The sequence below is a fragment of the Pseudorca crassidens genome, chromosome X (assembly GCF_039906515.1).
Source record: "Pseudorca crassidens isolate mPseCra1 chromosome X, mPseCra1.hap1, whole genome shotgun sequence".
NCBI lineage: Eukaryota > Metazoa > Chordata > Mammalia > Artiodactyla > Delphinidae > Pseudorca > Pseudorca crassidens.
The window spans coordinates 97,215,336-97,234,546 of record NC_090317.1 but is presented as its reverse complement, the minus strand read 5'-3'; the positions used below and the strand labels follow the sequence as shown (position 1 = coordinate 97,234,546).

The 19,211-nt window shown below is 35.3% G+C and overlaps 1 protein-coding gene across 4 annotated transcripts in view; it reads left to right on the top strand.

Moving 5' to 3' along the window:
• The window catches only part of USP9X (ubiquitin specific peptidase 9 X-linked), a 123,951-nt gene that overhangs the window by 49,200 nt on the left and 55,540 nt on the right, over window positions 1-19,211 (top strand). For 3 of the 4 annotated variants that reach the window (XM_067723083.1, XM_067723085.1, XM_067723080.1), the window contains 6 exons: window positions 450-554; window positions 4,662-4,868; window positions 6,233-6,369; window positions 7,540-7,688; window positions 15,453-15,540; window positions 18,225-18,567. In XM_067723083.1, coding sequence (XP_067579184.1) covers window positions 450-554; window positions 4,662-4,868; window positions 6,233-6,369; window positions 7,540-7,688; window positions 15,453-15,540; window positions 18,225-18,567 — 1,029 coding nt within the window. The remainder of the gene's footprint in view (window positions 1-449; window positions 555-4,661; window positions 4,869-6,232; window positions 6,370-7,539; window positions 7,689-15,452; window positions 15,541-18,224; window positions 18,568-19,211) is intronic. The other variant, XM_067723084.1, reaches the window with a different exon arrangement.

Here is a 19,211-nt window from a genome sequence, read left to right as displayed (position 1 = left end):
TTTGATTATCTTAATGACAAGTTTCTATTCATGGATCACTTAGGAAGTATTGATGAGTTCTAGATTACAAAGCTTTGTTCATTGAGTCTGTAGAAACCAAGAAAGCATTCAGTTTTGCGTTTGAGTGCTTAAGGTTCCAATTTTGAAACAGTACCACTGGTGGGCCTTATTCTCCTATTTGCAATGTTAGAACTGGCATGTTAAATTCAGTAAACTGTAATAAAAGTTCACATGAATTCCCAAAGTCTACATTAACCATGTATGTCAAGAAATTGAGTTGTCAGGTTTTAGATGGCAGTTCTAAAACATGTAAAATATTAGGAATTTTCTTAGGTTACACAGTTAGTCGGAGATGGGAATACTTTATTAATAGTTTTCCACAGACAGTGTATGCTACTTATTGCTGTTCAAATTTTAGTATGCTCTGATTTTCTTTGGTTTTTCAATAGGCGGGGAAGCATGAAGCCATTGTGAAGAATGTACATGATCTACTGGCAAAGTTGGCATGGGATTTTTCTCCTGAGCAACTTGATCATCTTTTTGATTGCTTTAAGGTAATAGTTAACATAGTAGTACAGTTTCATTTTTAATACAGTTAATTCATTAAATCTATGAATGGTTCTTACCCAGTAAGTACTTAAATGGAAATCATTAAACGGTTTCTAGTGTAAAGGAATTGACCATTGTTTTCTTTTTCAATGAGATCTTGATATTCATTTTTATAATAATAGTCCTCATAAATAAGGATTTTTTTTTTTTAATTCAGTTGTCAATTTGGATTCCTTTCCCCTAGCAGTTTGTGTTTTTATTATAGGTTCAAGTGAACTGTAGGACTGCAGGGAAGGATTAATTGGTTGCAATGAAAAATAAAGAATCAACAGCAAGGACTACCAATACCTTAATAGTCTGGGGTGATATGCACAGGCGAATTGGAAATATAATTCATGGACTTAATGGAAATGTAATTCAAAAGGTAGCCCAAGAGCTCCTACAGTCATATCTGCATTGGTGCCATGATGCACTTTTTAAAGCCATATTGTGTAGTGGTCTCTCTCCAGTTACTAGTGCTGGGTTTGTAAAAGCCAAGTGTTTGGTGAATTTGTGGATTAAGAACACAAGATGTTATGGCAGTGTTCACATAGGGGCATTCTGTTAACAACTGGCATTAGATCACGAAGGTATCTTGTTAAAAATAACAGTTATAACAGTTATACTGACTGCTGGTGGGAACATAAGTTCCTACAACCACTTAGGAAAATAGTTTGGTGTTTCTGGAAGAGTGTAAGATTTTCATGACTTAATCGGTTTGACTTCTGAATATATACTGTAGAGAAACTCATGCATATGTACACCAGTATACACAATCAACATTTGTGGCAGAATTATTTATAATAGCTAAAAATTGCTATGTAAGATGGATACATTGTGGAATGTTCATATAATGAAACATACCAATGAGAATGAGCAGATTTGAGCAGCTCAACCACAAGGGTGAGTCTAATAAAGAGAAGGTTGAAGAAAGGAATGAAGGCACACAAGAATTTCATATACCTTGATTGCATTAACATAAACTTCAGCAATAGACCCAGCTAGCTTCTGGAGTGCTGCTTACCATATTACATTTGACCTGGGTAATAGTTACATAGGTGTTTACATTATGTAGTATAATGTGTATGTTTGTACCTTCTTGATGTGTATTTCACAATTGAAGAAAAAATAATACCAATTACTGGCTTCTACCTAAGACCAATTAACTCTGAGTTGCTAGGAATGGGTCCTGGGAGTCTGTATTTTAAGCAAGATTCTCAGATGAATCTTAAGTACATTAAAGTTGTAAATCACTGCCTTATGGAAAAATTAAGTTTGAAGTACAACAAAGGCAGCTAAGGAAATAACAGAATCAGTTACAGTGGGGTACTCTAAAGTTAATTGCCATTCATTTTTAATTTTGAGATGACTTACGAAATGATGGTACATGACCAGTGATGGCCATGATGGGAGGAGAAAGAAGAGGTTGATTGTTATTACATTCTCTGGACCCTCCACTTTAGACCACTTCTAAGAGTGGTCTAAATACAATAATAGTCTAAATATAAAAATAATTCCATCATCTATGCTCCCCCCCTTTGGATTAATAGATGTTTATTGAGCGCTTACTATTTGGTAACAAGCACTGTTTTTTGAGGTGTTGGTAAAACTAACGTTCTTATGGAGTGTGTCTTGAAACTTTCTACTAAAGATGATTCAAAAGAAGCATGAAGTCCAGGTCACTTTGCAGTTCTTTATAGAGTGCAACCAAATGATTTCAAAGCTTATTGATTAGACTTATGTACTTGCCTGGTCTAGCTGGTCTAGTTTTTCAATGTTTGAGTTCTAATTAGGTCTTCGTTCTTCAAAGTGGTTATACCAGTTTACAGTCCCATTGAGATTTTCACATCCTTGCCAGCACTTGTTTTTGTCAGAATTTGGGAGTTTTGACAGTCTGCTTGGTATGAAATGTTACTTCATTGTCGTATTGGTTTTTATGTCCTTGATCACTAATGAAGTTGAACATCTTTTCATATGTTTCTATTCTCCTTTTATGTGTGTGTGTGAAAAGCCTGTTCAAGTCTTTTGCCTAATTTTTCCCTTTTGAGTTGTTTGTACTTATTGGTTCTTAGGAATTCTTGACATTCTGAACACTAGTCATCTTTATCAGTTCAGGTGTTGCAAATTGTGGTTGTTTTTTGTTTTTTTTTTTACTCACCTTATGGTGGCTTTGGATGAACAAATGTTTATTTTTTTAAGGAAGGAATTTTTATTTATTTATTTGGCTGCGTTGGGTCTTCGTTGCTGTGCGCGGGCTTTCTCTAGTTGTGGCAAGTGGGGGCTACTCTTCATTGTGGTGTGCGGGCTTCTCATTGTGGCGGCTTCTCTTGTGGAGCATGGGCTCTAGGCGTGCAGGCTTCAGTAGTTGTGGCACGTGGGCTCAGTAGTTGTGGCTCGCGGGCTCTAGAGCGCAGGCTCAGGAGTTGTGGTGCACGGGCTTAGTTGCTCCATGGCATGTGGGATCTTCCCGGACGAGGGCTCGAACCCGTGTCCCCTGCATTATTAGCAGGTGGATTCTTAACCACTGTGCCACCAGGGAAGCCCTAAACAAATGTTCTTAATGGATTCTCCTTTTCATATTTAATGACTCTGGTATATGTCTGTTAGAGATAAGTACATGAAGAAAAACTTAACAATATCGTTATCATACCTAAAAACTAATAATTCCTTAATATTCTCAAATAGTGATGAAACTTCAGTTGCCTCAGATTATACCTTATTTTTGGAGTTTGTTTGAGCTAGGCTCCATAGTTTGTAATCAGTTGCATATGTCTTTTAAGTCTCTTTGAATCTACAGTTCCCCCCTTTGTCTTTACTTTTTCCTTGTAAATTATTTGTTGAGGAAACTGGATTGATTATTGCTTTGTTGTATATCAAAAGTATGATACAGAGCCTTTTTTGTTGTTGTTTTGCTAGAATATGTCATAGGTGGTGATGTGCTCTTCTTTAGGAGGCACATAATGTTTGCTGGTCTCTCTCTTTAAAATGTTCTTAATTGTAATACAGTCTAATATTTCAGTCTTGTCTTATATTCCTAGCAGCTTTCTCTTATTCCTTTCATAATTTTAAGGGGTCTAGGAGGAATTAGGAGTATGCACTCCAGTTGACTTATGACATACCCTGTATTTATCACATTGTAAATGTCTGAGTAATAATTTCATTGAAAGGATCCTCTGTAATTTACTTAATCATCCTTCTGCTATTTGCCATTAGGTTGATTTCAGTTTATTTTCCAATAAACACTGATTATCAACTTTATACATACACCTTTTCTCATGTTGTTTAGCAACATCCCTGACCTCTACCCACCAGATGCCACCAGCCTGCACACATACCCCATTGTATAAACTGGGCATTTAAAAAGTACCATTTTAGAGAGGGTTTGTTTTTTTGTTTTTCCATTTTAGAGTTTTTAAATGAGTATTCTGTCTTCTAAATTGAAATAGCATTGTATCATTTCTGTTCTGTGTAAGTCTTGGATAATAACAGACTTTGTTATAGACTTCTGTTTTTAAATGCGTGTAATGCACATTGCTCTATAAAAGGCTTTTTTCATTTATTATGAAAATGTTTGTATATCAAGTCGTCTTTAACATCTTCTAATATAATTTTAAAGGTGCAGATGACAGACTGAATCTAAGGCAGTAGTTTTCAACAGGAGGCTTTTCTGCTTCCCAGAGATGCTTGGCAATATCTGGAGATATTTTTCGTTGTCACAGCTAGGAGGAGGAGTTGCTACTGGCTTCTAGTGGGGTAGAGGCCAGGGGTGATTTTAAACTTCCTACAGTGCACGTGACAGCCCCCCACAAAACTGGAAAAAGAGTTTTCCAGTCCAGAATGTTTGTAGTACTCATGGTTGAGAAACTGTGATCTACGGTATTTAACTGTAAATGGAGATTCTTTTGTTTTTCCTGGAATTTAAACCTGTCCTGTCTTATCGCTCAGATACCACTTGAATAATGCTGTGCTTAGCTGTGTTGTTTTTCTGATGAATATAGTTTATCCAGTGACAATTTTAAGCAGTGACCAATAAATATGTGTTGTTTCCATATCATTTAAAAAATTTTTTCTAGGCCAGTTGGACAAATGCAAGTAAAAAGCAGCGAGAAAAGCTACTTGAGCTGATACGTCGTCTTGCAGAAGATGATAAAGATGGTGTGATGGCACACAAAGTGTTGAACCTCCTGTGGAATCTGGCCCATAGTGATGATGTGCCTGTAGACATCATGGACCTGGCTCTCAGTGCCCACATAAAAATACTAGATTATAGTTGCTCCCAGGTGAGGTTGTGCTGCCTTGCTCACTTTTTGTGACCCTTCTCGTTCACCATGAGGATGGCTTAGATATAGAATAGTTCCAGATTTTTCTGACATTGTTATTTTTGAAGTGATCTTCAAGAGTTGACATACTTTGTTCATGTAGGTCTCTCTTCCTCTTAGGTCTCTATGTCTAAGTTTTGTGCATCATCTAAAAGCAGTTTAGTCTTCTTAGTAGAAAGACGGTATAAACAAAACAAGTAATATAGTGGTGGTAGTGTCAGATGTATGGTGCTGAAATACCAGTTTCAAATATCAGTAGATCATATAAGATATTAAAGTTGATTATGGACTTTAGAGGTAAGAGAAGTTAGGTTTTCTTTGCTTCTTACGGAAGTTAAGAAGAATTAGTAGAACTTCCTAAACACTAAAACATTTAGTGCCTTCCCTATGAGCAGATCAACAGCTTCCCTACATTCTAACTTCTAGCATGTGTATCTTTTTAATTCATGGTAAAATGAATATTGCTGAGTAACTAATTTCCTACTTGTTAAAACTATTTCCTATACTAATGAACTGAAATTTAGATAAGAACTAATAGCTCACGTAGGTGTTTTCTTTTTTTTTTTTTACTGCACTTATACTAGTAGTTCATTAAGTATTTAGTATACCAAATAGTAATAAGAACCTTGAGTTTAAATTATTTCATTAAAGAGAGACACAAACACAAAATAAAAATAATCTGTACTTAAAATTGTTAGGTACACAAACCTACATTTCTGATTATTATTGACTCAGGGAAGGAGTAAAGTAAAGTATGAGAAGTAAAATATATCTGAAGTTATTTTGATTTTATAACATTAATTTTTAATTGCTTATCCCTGTTTCTGTCTCTTTCTCTCCTTGTGTGTGAATTTATTTTTGGTGAATTTTTTTCACTCAGTTGCCATACTATTTTCTTGGTAAAACATAAATTTTCAATGTTCCTTACTATGCTAAAAACAAACCCATACAGAGTAACAATTGGAGTTACACGTTATTGCTGGATTTTATTATGTGGTAGACTCTCCTAATACATTGATTAAAGCTAAATGTCTACCTCCTGGCAACTTAAAATCAAACTTTTCAGTGTGCTTAATACCTTTCTGTAGATATATCTGAATCCGTGTCATGTTGAGTTTTTATAATAGTGTTTTACTTGTGGGAGTTTTGGTAGTATATGTGGAATAAAAATGTACTTAAAAGCAGCTTTTTATTCTTTACTGCAGTTACAGCATAATATGTATGATGCTAATCTTAAAAGCTCTATTTTGTAATTCTCAAACTAATTTGAAGGTGGAATTCTCCTGAGTATTGACCTATATAAAACATTGAAATTGTTTTTTAAGGACCGTGACACACAGAAGATCCAGTGGATAGATCGCTTTATAGAAGAACTTCGTACAAATGACAAATGGGTAATTCCTGCACTGAAACAAATAAGAGAAATTTGTAGTTTGTTTGGCGAAGCACCTCAAAATTTGAGGTAAGGCTTTTAGCAGAAAATTTCAATATTTTTATTTATGTATTTTCTTGAAAAGAAACGACATTGTCAGTTGGTGAAAGCGAGTTTTAAAAAAGAAAATTACAGTGGGGTGACAGGACGCTTACACATGGATTAAATTTGAACAAAAGAAGATTCCTTTATCATATCCACCTCCTTATTGAAGAGGAAGTAAGACACAATTTAGTGTTAAGTATCAGAATAAAGATGATAATATTGCTTTCATGTTATCTTTTCCAACTCTTATAACAAGAAAGTACAAGAACAGATTATTCCAGTAACTAAAGTTTGGCATGTAAGATATTTAAAGTCGGCTATTTAACAAACTTTAGCTAAAATAAATCAGGAAGTATTTTTAAACTATACCTGTCATCTTTCATCATTTGAACATACCTGAAATCTAGTGTTTGAAATTAACTTTAAAAACTAACTATTTAAAAAGCCAATAGGTTTATTTTACTGTGAAAACTTCTGTAGTATGACATTTCAAAGTTAATAAAACGTTAAAACATTGCAAAGTAAACCAATTACGGAAATATAATGTCTGTAAGAAATATATAATACGGATTAGGGTAGATCCAGGCAAAAAGGGAAACAAAGCAGGAAGGATAAAATGCAGTGAGGAATGAGATTAATAGATACAACACATGCCACTGAAATTATCTGGCATACTTGATGGAAATAAGAGATAATTCTGTACTTTGAATGCCTAATAAATAAAATTTTAACAAAAGCACTTTCTTTGATTAAATTCTCCACTACATTTACAACATAATCTTTGTGGTGCTAATGTTACAAGAAATGTTTCTATTTTACAATTCTGGAAATAATCATGTAAACTTGTAAGTGCTTTGGTACTACTGTAGTATGGGAGAAGAAATCAGTCATTGATTTTCCCATAGTGTGAAATTGGAGAATATTAATGCATAGTTTTTGTATGAAGGAAGAATAGTGGAATTAATGTCTTATTTTTGAGGCATTGATTATTTTCTTTTAAATAGCTTAATATTGTCATTAAAGAAAATAAATGGCCCAAAGTTAATTCTCTTATAAAGGAAACCATTTTAAGTGTTTAAATTAGTATCTTGGAATTTAGATTGTATAAGCTCTTTCAATTACAACAGAGTTTAATTGCCTAATTATATTGTTAAGTTCTTCTCGTTTCAGTCAAACTCAGCGAAGTCCCCATGTATTCTATCGCCATGACTTAATCAATCAACTTCAGCACAATCATGCCCTAGTTACTTTGGTAGCAGAAAACCTTGCAACTTATATGGAAAGCATGAGACTATATGCTAGAGGTATGTATTGTAAGCTAACATGAACTATGAAAAATAACAGCAGTTTCCCTTACCAGCGTTTTTTTTTCATCAGTTACCTTAGAAGTGACAACAAATGTATTTTTAAAGATGCGAGGTAGTTGATTTTATAAACTGTGTTCCTTTATGAACTTGTGATCCACTTTTACTCCCAAATCTTACACACTCTAAACTCCAGGCCAGCATTTCAAGGCTCTTTACTAAGTGCCTGCCTTACCCACTCTCCTTGTTTAAGTTGATTTATTTTTCTTCCCTGCCTGGGAGCTCTGCCTGCCTATACTACAATTGGTTGTTACCTTCCTAGGTATGTACCTGACTCATTTTCATCCTTTGTTTCCTTACTACCACCACCGTTATCTTTTCAAGAAAACTTTTGTCTAAGTCTGTTCTTGCAAATACTATAGTTCTTTTGTAATCCTAAGTCCATGTTTCATAAGTTCTTCAGACTTTACGAATTAAAAGTTTATAAGAAAGAGATCCGAGGCTACTAGAATCCACATGTTTACATTGGTTTCAAAGTGTGGATTTGTTTTAACATGTTAAGGTAAAGATTTCTGTGGTGTCAACAGTCCGTTTTTAAGCGCCTGCTGTATGTGGAGCTCTGTTTCAATGTGCTTTTGCCCTCTGACAGTTGTGTCTGAGTCTGTGTGCTAGGGTACAGATGGGTTCTTAGTACATATTCCTCTGTCTTATGCCAAACTCATAGGCCCCAAAATAAACCCCAGAACTATCTTGTAGGTTTAAGTTTCTTCACATTGCCATAGAAAGAAAACTTTATATTACCACAGAGATAGAATTGAACATAATGGTTACTGAACATACCACTCCTTTAACATGTTATAGTAGAGTCTGCAGAAGCCAATATACGTATTAAAAATGAGGATATTTCTAATACTCATTATTTGAAGAGTTAGACTCTTGGCATTGTTGAATAAAATCCCAACCAAGGTGCTTATAAATCACAAGGTTTTTGCTTTGCTTAACACTTACGGTACATACATACATTCCCATATATAAAACTCAGATAAACATAATTGAAAAACTAAGCAGCTCTCAAGATACCTGAACTGATTTTGTTGACTCTGTTCTTCCATTTACCACTCTGGGCCAGCTGAGTCCTCCTAGTTAATAGATTGCATAGCCGGTTTAAGCATCAGGCAACTGATAGGCACCAGGCAATAATCTTTTATCATTTCAGTCCTAAGTTCCATCTAAGTAGCATGATAGAATAATCAGGGCAACATAGGCATGCAACCATATGATTTATGTTATATACCAAATGCAAACAAAATCTGAGAGAGGCAAAAGAGGTTTGCATGTAGTACTCCCAAGCATTCAAACATCTCGGCTCAGTTTAATGTAACTCACATTCTGTTATGATGCCACCTCTTCTTGATGGTACAAAGCCCTCACAGATGCCAATGCAGGCCTTCCCCCCAAATGAAGCCTTAATATAAACCACACGTGTTGCATTGCTAATTTTTACTTAATTTATTTGCATGTGGTATTTCATTTAATTTCATTGTCAGAGGTTGAGAATCCTGCTCTCGAGGCTATCAGGAGATGATACATGTACAGTTCAGCCTCACTAGGGTTTTCTTTTCCTTTGTAGTCAAATTCTACATGAGTCATTGCTTCCAGTTTCCCTTCTTATATTGTCTGTATCTTCACAAAGTAAGAGATGTGAATCTGCATAGTAAGATTGCCTAGATTTGAAACATGACCTAACATATTAGGTGTATGACCTTGAACAAGTTATTTATGCTAGAATAATGCCTGGTACATAGTAAGCCCTTGAATTTTTGTTGCTACTGTTATGTTCCCCTGACTTAATTGACACCATACCTTCTAACTATCTTTGATACCTTTTCTTCCTCTATTGTAGTAATATTCTGATTAATACTGATCAGTCTCCAGATACTTAAATATGGGGGAGAAAGTAATTTTTAAAGCTAGTAAAATTTTCCTTGTTAAAACAAACTTTTCACACCATTTGGAAATCGATCAACCACCGATTTCCAAATTTGCAATTCAAAAATAAATTACGTTTTAGCCTCTATATAATGAAAGTGTTGCATGGATCCCATTAGGTATGAGACATTATTCAGCAGGATAACATCAGGCTTCTAGTTTACTGATATTCTCAATTTCTGATAAGTATTTCACCAGTATTATTTGTCCTGCCAATGTTTCATCTGTACTAGTATCTTAAGCTTTGGCGGGGTGGGGTGGGGTGTGTGGCGACATTTCCTCAATAGTATGGTCAGCCGATTCTGCCTCCTGTTTTAACATTATTTAGATAAAGTAATGAACTTACTAAAATTATCTTCAATATTTACTCATGTGTTCTTATTGCCTTCAAGCATTGGTGCTTACCAAGTCATTTTTTAAAAGTTTTTTTATATGCATACAACACAGTATAAAACCATCTCTCAGTTTTCACTTAAGGTTTACCTTATTGGTAGGATAGACTTTGTACTGGCTTGAACACTTATAAAAGTTTTATTTACCATTTTTCCTGGTTTCTGGATAGAGTTGGAGGACTTGTCTTTATTGTAGATCACATTTTTGCATTTTGTCTTCTGAGGACTGCCACTTTCAATTACCTCCTCATATACAAGGAAACCCCAATAAAATTAACAACTGATTTATCAGAACATTGGAGGCCAGAAGGCAGTAGGGCAACCTTTTCAAAGTGCCAGGAGCAGGGAAGGGACTTGACAACTAAGGACCTTACATTCAGCAAAACTGTCTTTCAGAAATGAAGGCAAAGTAAAGACATTCTCAAACGTTGCGATAATTTGTTGCTAGCCAACTTGCCTTTGAAGAAATATTAAAGGAAGTAATTAGGCTGAAAGCAACTGACAGCAGACAGTAATTCAAAGCCATGGGGGGTGGAGGGGGGAATAGAATACCTGAACAGTATAAACCCATAAACTGTACCTAAAAGATATCTGTAGAATACTCCACCCGAAAACAGCAGAATGTACGTTCTTCTCATGTATACACAGAATATCCTCCAGGATAGACCATACTCTAGGCTATAAGCAAGCCTTATTAACTTTAAAAGCATTGCAATTATACAAGTAGGTTTTTTGTACGCAGTGGAATTAAATTATAAATTAAAAAGTAAATTTGGGAATTTCATAGGTGTATGGAAAGTATACATTCTTTACTAACCAGTGGGTCAAAGATGAAATGCCAAGTGAAATGAGAATATGCTGAGATGAATGAAAAAGAACAAAATGTCACAACTTACAGAGTGTTCCGAAATCAGTGCTTAGAGGAAATTTATACTGCAGAATTCCTGTATTAAAGAAGAAAGACAGCAAATCAGTAACATTTCACCTTCAAAAGGTAGAATAGAGAAAACTAGCCCGAAAACAAAAAGGAATTAATAAAGATTAGAGCAGAAATAAGTGAAATAGAGAAGAGAAAATCAATGAAACTGAAAGTTGGTTCTTTGAAAAGATCAGCAAAATTTACAAACCTTTAGTTAGGCTTAGTTGTGAAAGTCAAAAAGGAGAGGCCATCACCACTAACCTTAACAAAAATTTAAAAAATAAGAGAATGCCAGATTACTGAAATTGACTCAAGAAGCAATTGAAAATTTGAATAGATGTATAACAAGTAAAAAGATTGAATTAGTAATCAAAAAACTTCCCACAAAGAAAAGCCCAGAACCAGGTTTAGTGAATTTCATTAGTGAATTACTGAATTTACTGAATATTTAAAGAAGAATTAACACCAGTCCTTCACATATTCTTTCAAAAAGAGGAATACTTCCAGGCTCATAGTATGAAGCCATTATTATCCTGCTACCAAAATAATACAAAGACATCAAAAGAAAATTGCAGATCAGTATACCTTGTGATATAGTCAAAAGTTATCAAAAAAAACAAGCAAACAGAATCCAGCAACATATAAAAAGGATTATGCACCAGGGCCAAATGGAATGTATCCCTGTAACACAATGTTGATTTGACACCCCAAGTCAATTGTAATATACCATATTAATAGAATAAAGGGCCCAAACTATGAGATCATCTCAGTAGATGCAGAAAAAGCATTTGACAAAATCCAACACCTTTGATTATAAAAACATTCAGGAAACCAGGAATAGAAGGAAGTTTCCTCAACCTGATAAAGGGCATCTCAAAAAACCTACAGCTAACATCATACTTAATGGTGAAAGACTGGCTGCTTTCCTCTTAGGATTAGGAATGAGACAAGGATGTCCACTCTAGTCCCTTTTATTTAACATTCTACTGGAGATGTTAGCGAGATCAACTAGACATGAAAAAGAAATAAAAAGCATCCAGATTGGAAAAGAAATTGTAAATTATGTCTAATAGATAACACCATCTCATATACAGAAAATTCTAAAGAATCTGCTAAAATTTATTAAAACTAATAAATGAGTTCCCCTAGATTGCAGGAATTAAGATCAATATACAGGAACTTCCCTGGTGGTCCAGTGGTTAAGACTCCACGCTCCTGGACTTCCCTGGTGGCACAGTGCTTAAGAATCCGCCTGCCAATGCAGGGGACACGGGTTTGAGCCCTGGTCTGGGAAGATCCCACATGCCACAGCAGCTAAGCCCGTATGCCACAACTACTGAAGCCTGTGTGCCTAGAGTCCATGATCTGCAACAAAGAGAAGCCACCGCAATGAGAAGACTGTGCACCGCAACGAAGAGTAGCCCCCACTCGCCACAACTAGAGAAAATCCACACGCAGCAACAGAGACCCAATGCAGCCAAAAATAAATAAATTTTAAAAAATAATAATGACGAGCCAGTTCATGTTAGCCTTAGCCATAAGCTCACTGATCTCTTTATTTATTTAGAGCTGAATGTTTATGGGCAGAACCACCAACCATCTTGTATGTTTTATAAGCCCGGAAACTGCTCTGTGGCGAAGTGTAGGGCTCCTCTATTCCTATTTAGCATAGAGGGATCTTCTTACTTCTTGACTTTTCTTGATTATTGTTTGGCTTTCATTGAATGTTTTCAAATCTCTTCCCTATGTTCAGGGTCCCAGCTCTTGATAAAGTGCTGCCACCTAAATAAAAGGGAGAGGATGCTAAAACTAGTGGGTAAAAGTTTGATAGACAAGCTATTTACATAGTCTCAAAGTATGTCCCCACAAATTAATTAAAAAGGAAAATAGTAACTTTACAGTGGAGAAACCTGGTGGAAACCGCATCGACCAGGTGATCAAAGTTGACATGAATACTGCCGCAGAATGACATACGCTGTTCCTCCTGATAATGATTCTTTGAGGAGGATATAGGGTTACTTCTGTGGTACTCTTTGTTGCCAAAATGCCTAGCCTGAATCTAATCATGTGGAAGCATCAGAGAAGCCCATATTAAGCAACATGCAACAAAATTGGCTCATAGTTTTATAAAAGGTCAAGAAATAAAAAGAATGTTGAATTCTCCAGATTAAAGAATTAGCGTGACAGCTGAAAGCAGTGTGTACTTAATCTTGGATTTGGGGTAAAGAAGGCATAAATGGACATTACTGGTAAAATTGGAGATATTTTTTGGTTATCTTAATTTGGGAGGGGGGCAGTTGGGCAAGGATGCTCCTGGAATTTAGTGGGTAGAGGGCTGGGATGCTGCTACATATCCTACACTGCTGCATAGGGCAGTTCAACACAGCAAAGAATTATCCAGCCCCAAATGTCAATAATGTGCTGTTGAGAAGCCTTGGGTTAGATAATACAATACTATTGTATCAGTGTTAATTTGATAATTGTGTGTGGTTATGTAAGAGAATGTCTTTGTTATTCAGAAATGTTCATTGCAGTATTTAGGAATAAAAGGACATGTCGCCAAGTTACTCTCAAATGGTTTAGAAAAATTACACACACACACACACACATATGTGATGATTAGTTAAGCAAATGGGGCAAAATGTAAACAACTGGTGATGCGAGTAAAGGTCGTAAGTGTTTCTTATATTATTTTTTAAACTTACTTTTGAAATTATTAAAATTTCCCCTAAAAAAGAACCTGACAAACAAAACTGTGTGTAAACTCCTTGTTAAGGAAAAAAGTCCATCATTTATTCAGGTACTTTGACTGATGCTCTGAAAAAGAAAATTGCTACATAGTGGAATAGAATTCTACTCAATTTCTTGAGAAAACCTCTTGAGAAGTAGTGCTTCAAGTCCTGAGCCCTAATGAAATTGACTTTTTTGGGGAGTAGACAATATGTGTTTAGGACTTGGGTAGATAGCAGTATTATGTGGAAGTAGAAAGCAGGTAGTCATAATACATTGGGCTGCTTTTCTTCACCAAAGCATCAAAAGATGTTTCTAAACATTGTAAGTGGTCCATCTTTACAACATGTTAAGATTTTGTTCAGAGAAGAAACCTCACTGTATTTGAAGGCATTTATTGGACTTCCCTGGTGGCACAGTGGTTAAGAATCCGCCTGCCAATGCAGGGGGCACGGGTTCGAGCCCTGGTCCAGGAAGATCCTATATACCGCAGAGCAACTAAGCCCGTGCGCCACAACTACTGAGCCTGCGCTCTAGGGCCTGCATGCTGCAGCTACTGAGCTGAGTGCTACAACTACTGAAGCCTGCACGCCTAGAGCCCATGCCCCGCAACAAGAGAAGCCACCGCAAGGAAGAGTAACCCCTGCTCACCGCAACTAGAGAAAGCCCACGTGCAGCAACAAAGACTCAATGCAGCCAAAAATAAATTAATTTAAAAAAAAATTAAGACATTACCATTACTATGTCTAAAGCGTCACACACAATCAGAATTCTTTGGCACTAGCATACACATACCATAAGATCCAGGGTATGGAAATACCAGTAATTAATGCTAATTAAATTATACAATTTCTTTTTAAAAAATTACATAATTTCTTATTCCTGCATAACTTGCCTCAACTTTCTGGAAGAAATGTCACTGATTCCCAAGTAGTTGAAAGCACGTGTTCAGAACATTTGCTTCAGCTTTCTTCTGCTCTAAGCCACAAATTAACTTGACCATTTCCAGATCATATATGGCTTTTTCCAATAAAATAAAAACAAAAAAACACTGTCCAACGTGTTTTTAGGACCGGAGGTGCTTTTAAAGATTTTTTTTGCTCTGGTCTTTCATTGCAAACACTGTGAGACTTTTTTCTTCCATTGTAGGGTATACTCTAATGAAAGTAAAACCAAAGGGTTTACTAGCTTTATTTTATTAAAATTTTTTTAAGGAATTTCCAAATTAAGCTAGGCCTAGTGACCAATATATACCCATCATCGTGCTGTGATAGAAGGGTAGGTTTTCTTAAATTTATCTGAGAATGTTCAAGGCTTTCATAACATGCTGGTGGTGATTATGGTATGATAACTTCATTATGTAGAGTAGCATCTTGCGTTAACTCTAACTTCCTAGATAGAGGTTGGTAATATGATTTTTTTATAACATAGGCCACTCAGGTCAGTCTTAGGCTGTAATCAGAAATTCATTATGTATGAAAATTGGGCGAAGGTGTTGTATGAAGAATTATTTTTGACAGCACATTTAACAGACTATTTTCTTTTGGTTATGTGAAAGGAAAGGTTATTTTGGTTGGGAAAAAGGAGATGGATAGAAACTACCAGTAATTAGTAAATTTCATGTTGCCTTTTAGTGATAAAGGATTAACGACTTTTTAACTGACTTCCTTTGATTAAAGTCAGCAATGATATGGATAACCATGTGTATAATGCAAGATTTTTCTTAATTTGCAGACCATGAAGACTATGACCCACAAACTGTGAGGCTGGGAAGTAGATATAGTCATGTTCAAGAAGTCCAAGAACGGCTTAACTTCCTTAGGTTTGTTTTAAACAATTGGTGTTGCTCTTTTTAAGACAAATAAAGAATACCAAGTTGATATGCTGTATGACTAGGTCTTTGTTAGGTGGCTCTTGCCATATTTTATTTCCCCATGTGGAAATCATTACATGAAAGTCACAGGACATTTCCCTATGTGTTCATTATTAAATATTTTTAAATTATTGGCTGAGTTTTAACTTTTCTTCTTTGACTGCAAAGAAGTATTTTGAAGAGAACACATTTAAACCTTTTGTATATAGACTTCTGGTCTTCATATTTGTTTATATTTATTTTTAAAGAAGAGATTTCCATATTTTGACAGAACCAGGTAGAGAACCATATTGTCTATGATATCATAGACAGTAAGGAAATGGGGAGAAAAGGCTGTTGGACCAGCACCCTAAAAGAGTGATTGAGTTCTTTGGTGCCTCATTTATCCTAACAGTGGCTGACAAAGGCAGTCTGGAGTCATACGTTAACAACATTATTCTGATGGGGATGAAGAAAAGAGGTTTATTCCCTTAAGCCAAAGTTAAATGTAGTCCAAGGCTTGATTTACTCATTGATGTTTAGCTTTTAATGATTATACACTTGTAGATTTGAAATTGTTAAAATTTTTTATGATGAGAGGTTTCTTGTGAATTCAGAAACCACATCATATAGCAGAAGAGCTTATTCAGATCATAAGCATGCTGAAGGAAATGCCCAGATTATCAGTGCCTCAGAAAATCTATTGCATTTATTATTTTGATACACTGGGGAATTTTCTCCTGGGCTACATTAATTATAGGCTTACATTTATTGAATTATGTGCTTACTTGGAAGCATTGACATAAGTAGGTACATTAAGATTTTAACTTGAGGGAAAACTCTAGACACCAGATTTTAAGAAATTTGGCATTTGTTTAAAGTGAAGTGGTTTTGTGTGTGTTTTGTTTTTCAACCATCTAGATGGAAGGACCTTCCTCCCCAGATTGAGAATCATTGCCATAGTGAGCCATTGTTATTGATTGGTGTGTGTTGTATCTTAGATTGCCTAGAACAGAAGGGTGGTTATCAGCTCTTTTGCTAAATTAAAGTTTGGGATCAGAGAACTTGTTTTTAGTCCTTGCTCTATTAGTACCTATCTATATGACCTACAGCAATTCTCTCAAGGGATGGGAACCGAACTTGACTATGTATTTGGCTTGTGTTAAATGCTTTACATAGCAGTGCAGGGAGGCAGGTATTATCCCAGTTTGATTAATAAGAAAACTGAGATTCGCATGGCTTAAATTAGCTTGTTTGAAATCACACAACCAGCATATCATAGTGCTGCACTACTCAAGTAGGTGTATCTGACTTAAGTCTATGCTCTTTCTATTAGACCAGTGATTTTTCAAACCTACCTTGGAGCCTTAGGGCTTCTGAGGAGCTTCCTCCAAGATTTCTGGACAGGCAGTAGAGGTTTTATCCCCATTTCTCACTTCTTTCCTCCTCTTCCCAACAATTGAAACATCTCTGCTTTTATTTTTATACATTGGCCTTGCAAATGGAATTTTTGCTTGAAGAAAGTTTTCTGCTGCTGTTTTTAAAAACCAAAACAAAACAAAATACAACTCAAAACTGAAAACAACTGTATTTTATCATATTGGACCTCAGTTTCCTATCTGTAAATTAGAGGTGACAGGGTTAGGTGGGACAGGTGCTAGAAGCCCTCTTTAAGCTCAGCAATGCTATGAAAATATCAAAGACACTAGAATTGATAACTCAAAATGCTTTGAAATGAAGAGGGAACCTTAAATACATTCACCTTGCTATGTAATTGGGAATGGAGCCACCATTACATTAGCTAAAGATTGTGTTAAGTTCTTCAGAATAAAATGAGATGTTTATTCTCTTGTCATTCAGAGATGTGGCAGACAGGGTGGGTGGATGAATGCTAAAAGAAAAAGAAAGCTAACTGAAGAAACTAGTTGAAACAGAATTCACTTGAACTAAACCTATAGTCCCAAAACTAAAAAGACCCTCGAGAATGCCACTGAATAATTAATAAGCATCCTGTTGAGTTTTGACATTAAAAAGTTTAAAATATGTCAGTTATTCTGTTCAGTGTGGCCAAGTACTGAGTGATGAATATTAGATCATCATCAAATATTAAAATTTAAGCAATTTTAACTCTTCAGCGTTGATAAGTTGGTTATCTATAAAGTCACATAATAGAATATCTCTTTCTCCAATGATACCATATAAGCACAATGCTAAATCTCAGGTAACCTATTAAACATACTTTCAGAATGGCTGTTTCAAAGATGAAACTGTTTAAGTTCAGGGAACAAATCTTTTTTTCTCCCAATGTGTATCCTTTTATTTTATTTTTATTGAAGTATAGTTGATTTACAGTGTTTCACGTGTAGAGGGAACAAATCTTTTTTTCAGTTTAGGTCCAGTGACGTAGCAGAGTTCCTGGCACATTGTAGGTGCTTAATATGTGCTTGTTGAATGAATTAATATCTAGTATTTTTTAGTAATAGATAAAAATTAAGAAATAAGTTATTTTAAGATGTTGATAAAAACTGACATCTTTTTACCTGTAGTTAAAATATAATTGTGATAAATGGATTATTTCCCATATATAGACACAGATTGCCTTTCAGGATAAAAAATTATGTAGATCTAATTGCTAATGTTTTATGTTTTTTAAGATTTTTATTGAAGGATGGCCAATTGTGGCTCTGCGCTCCTCAGGCAAAACAAATATGGAAATGCTTAGCAGAGAACGCAGTTTACCTTTGTGATCGTGAAGCCTGTTTTAAGTGGTATTCCAAGTTGATGGGTGATGAACCAGACTTGGATCCTGATATTAATAAGGACTTCTTTGAAAGCAATGTACTTCAGCTTGATCCTTCTCTACTGACTGAAAATGGAATGAAATGTTTTGAGCGATTCTTCAAAGCTGTGAATTGTCGAGAAGGAAAACTAGTAGCAAAAAGGAGAGCATATATGATGGATGATTTGGAATTAATAGGATTAGACTACCTTTGGAGGGTAAGTGAAAAGTAGGAACTTTGTAAGCAGTGTATCTGATGTAGTTTTTCAAATAGGTAAGAAATCACATTTGTACAAATGAATTATATGTATGTATGCTGCTCTGATGCTTGTCGCAGGAGGTAGTGATAGTTCATCTTTATCTTACTTTTCTCCCTCCCTCCCCCTCCCCCTCCTTCTGCCACTGATGTTCCTTTTGTCTTGGCTTAGAATCTGTCTGTCCCAGATGTGTTTAGAAGTGAATGCACTGACCATACAGATCTTTCATGCCCCTCCATGAAAGTTATTTTCTTCCCTTTTTTAATTTAAAGTAGACCTCTTTCTTCTTCAGCATTAATTTTAGCTTACCCATTTAATGCTAAAATAGAGGACAGAAAAAAAGACTTTATTTAGAAAGGATTATGAATGTTCACTTTATCAGCACTGTTTAACTTGTGATATTTTTAGATACCTGAGTAAAATATTATCTACTTAAGGCTAATTTTTCCACTAATTTTTCCACCTTTCCACCTTTATAGTATTTATATATATATATATATATTTTTTTTAGTTGAGATATAATTGACATACAACACTACATTAGTTTCAGGTATACAGCATAATGATTTGATGTGTACGTATTGCAAAATGATCACAATAAGTCT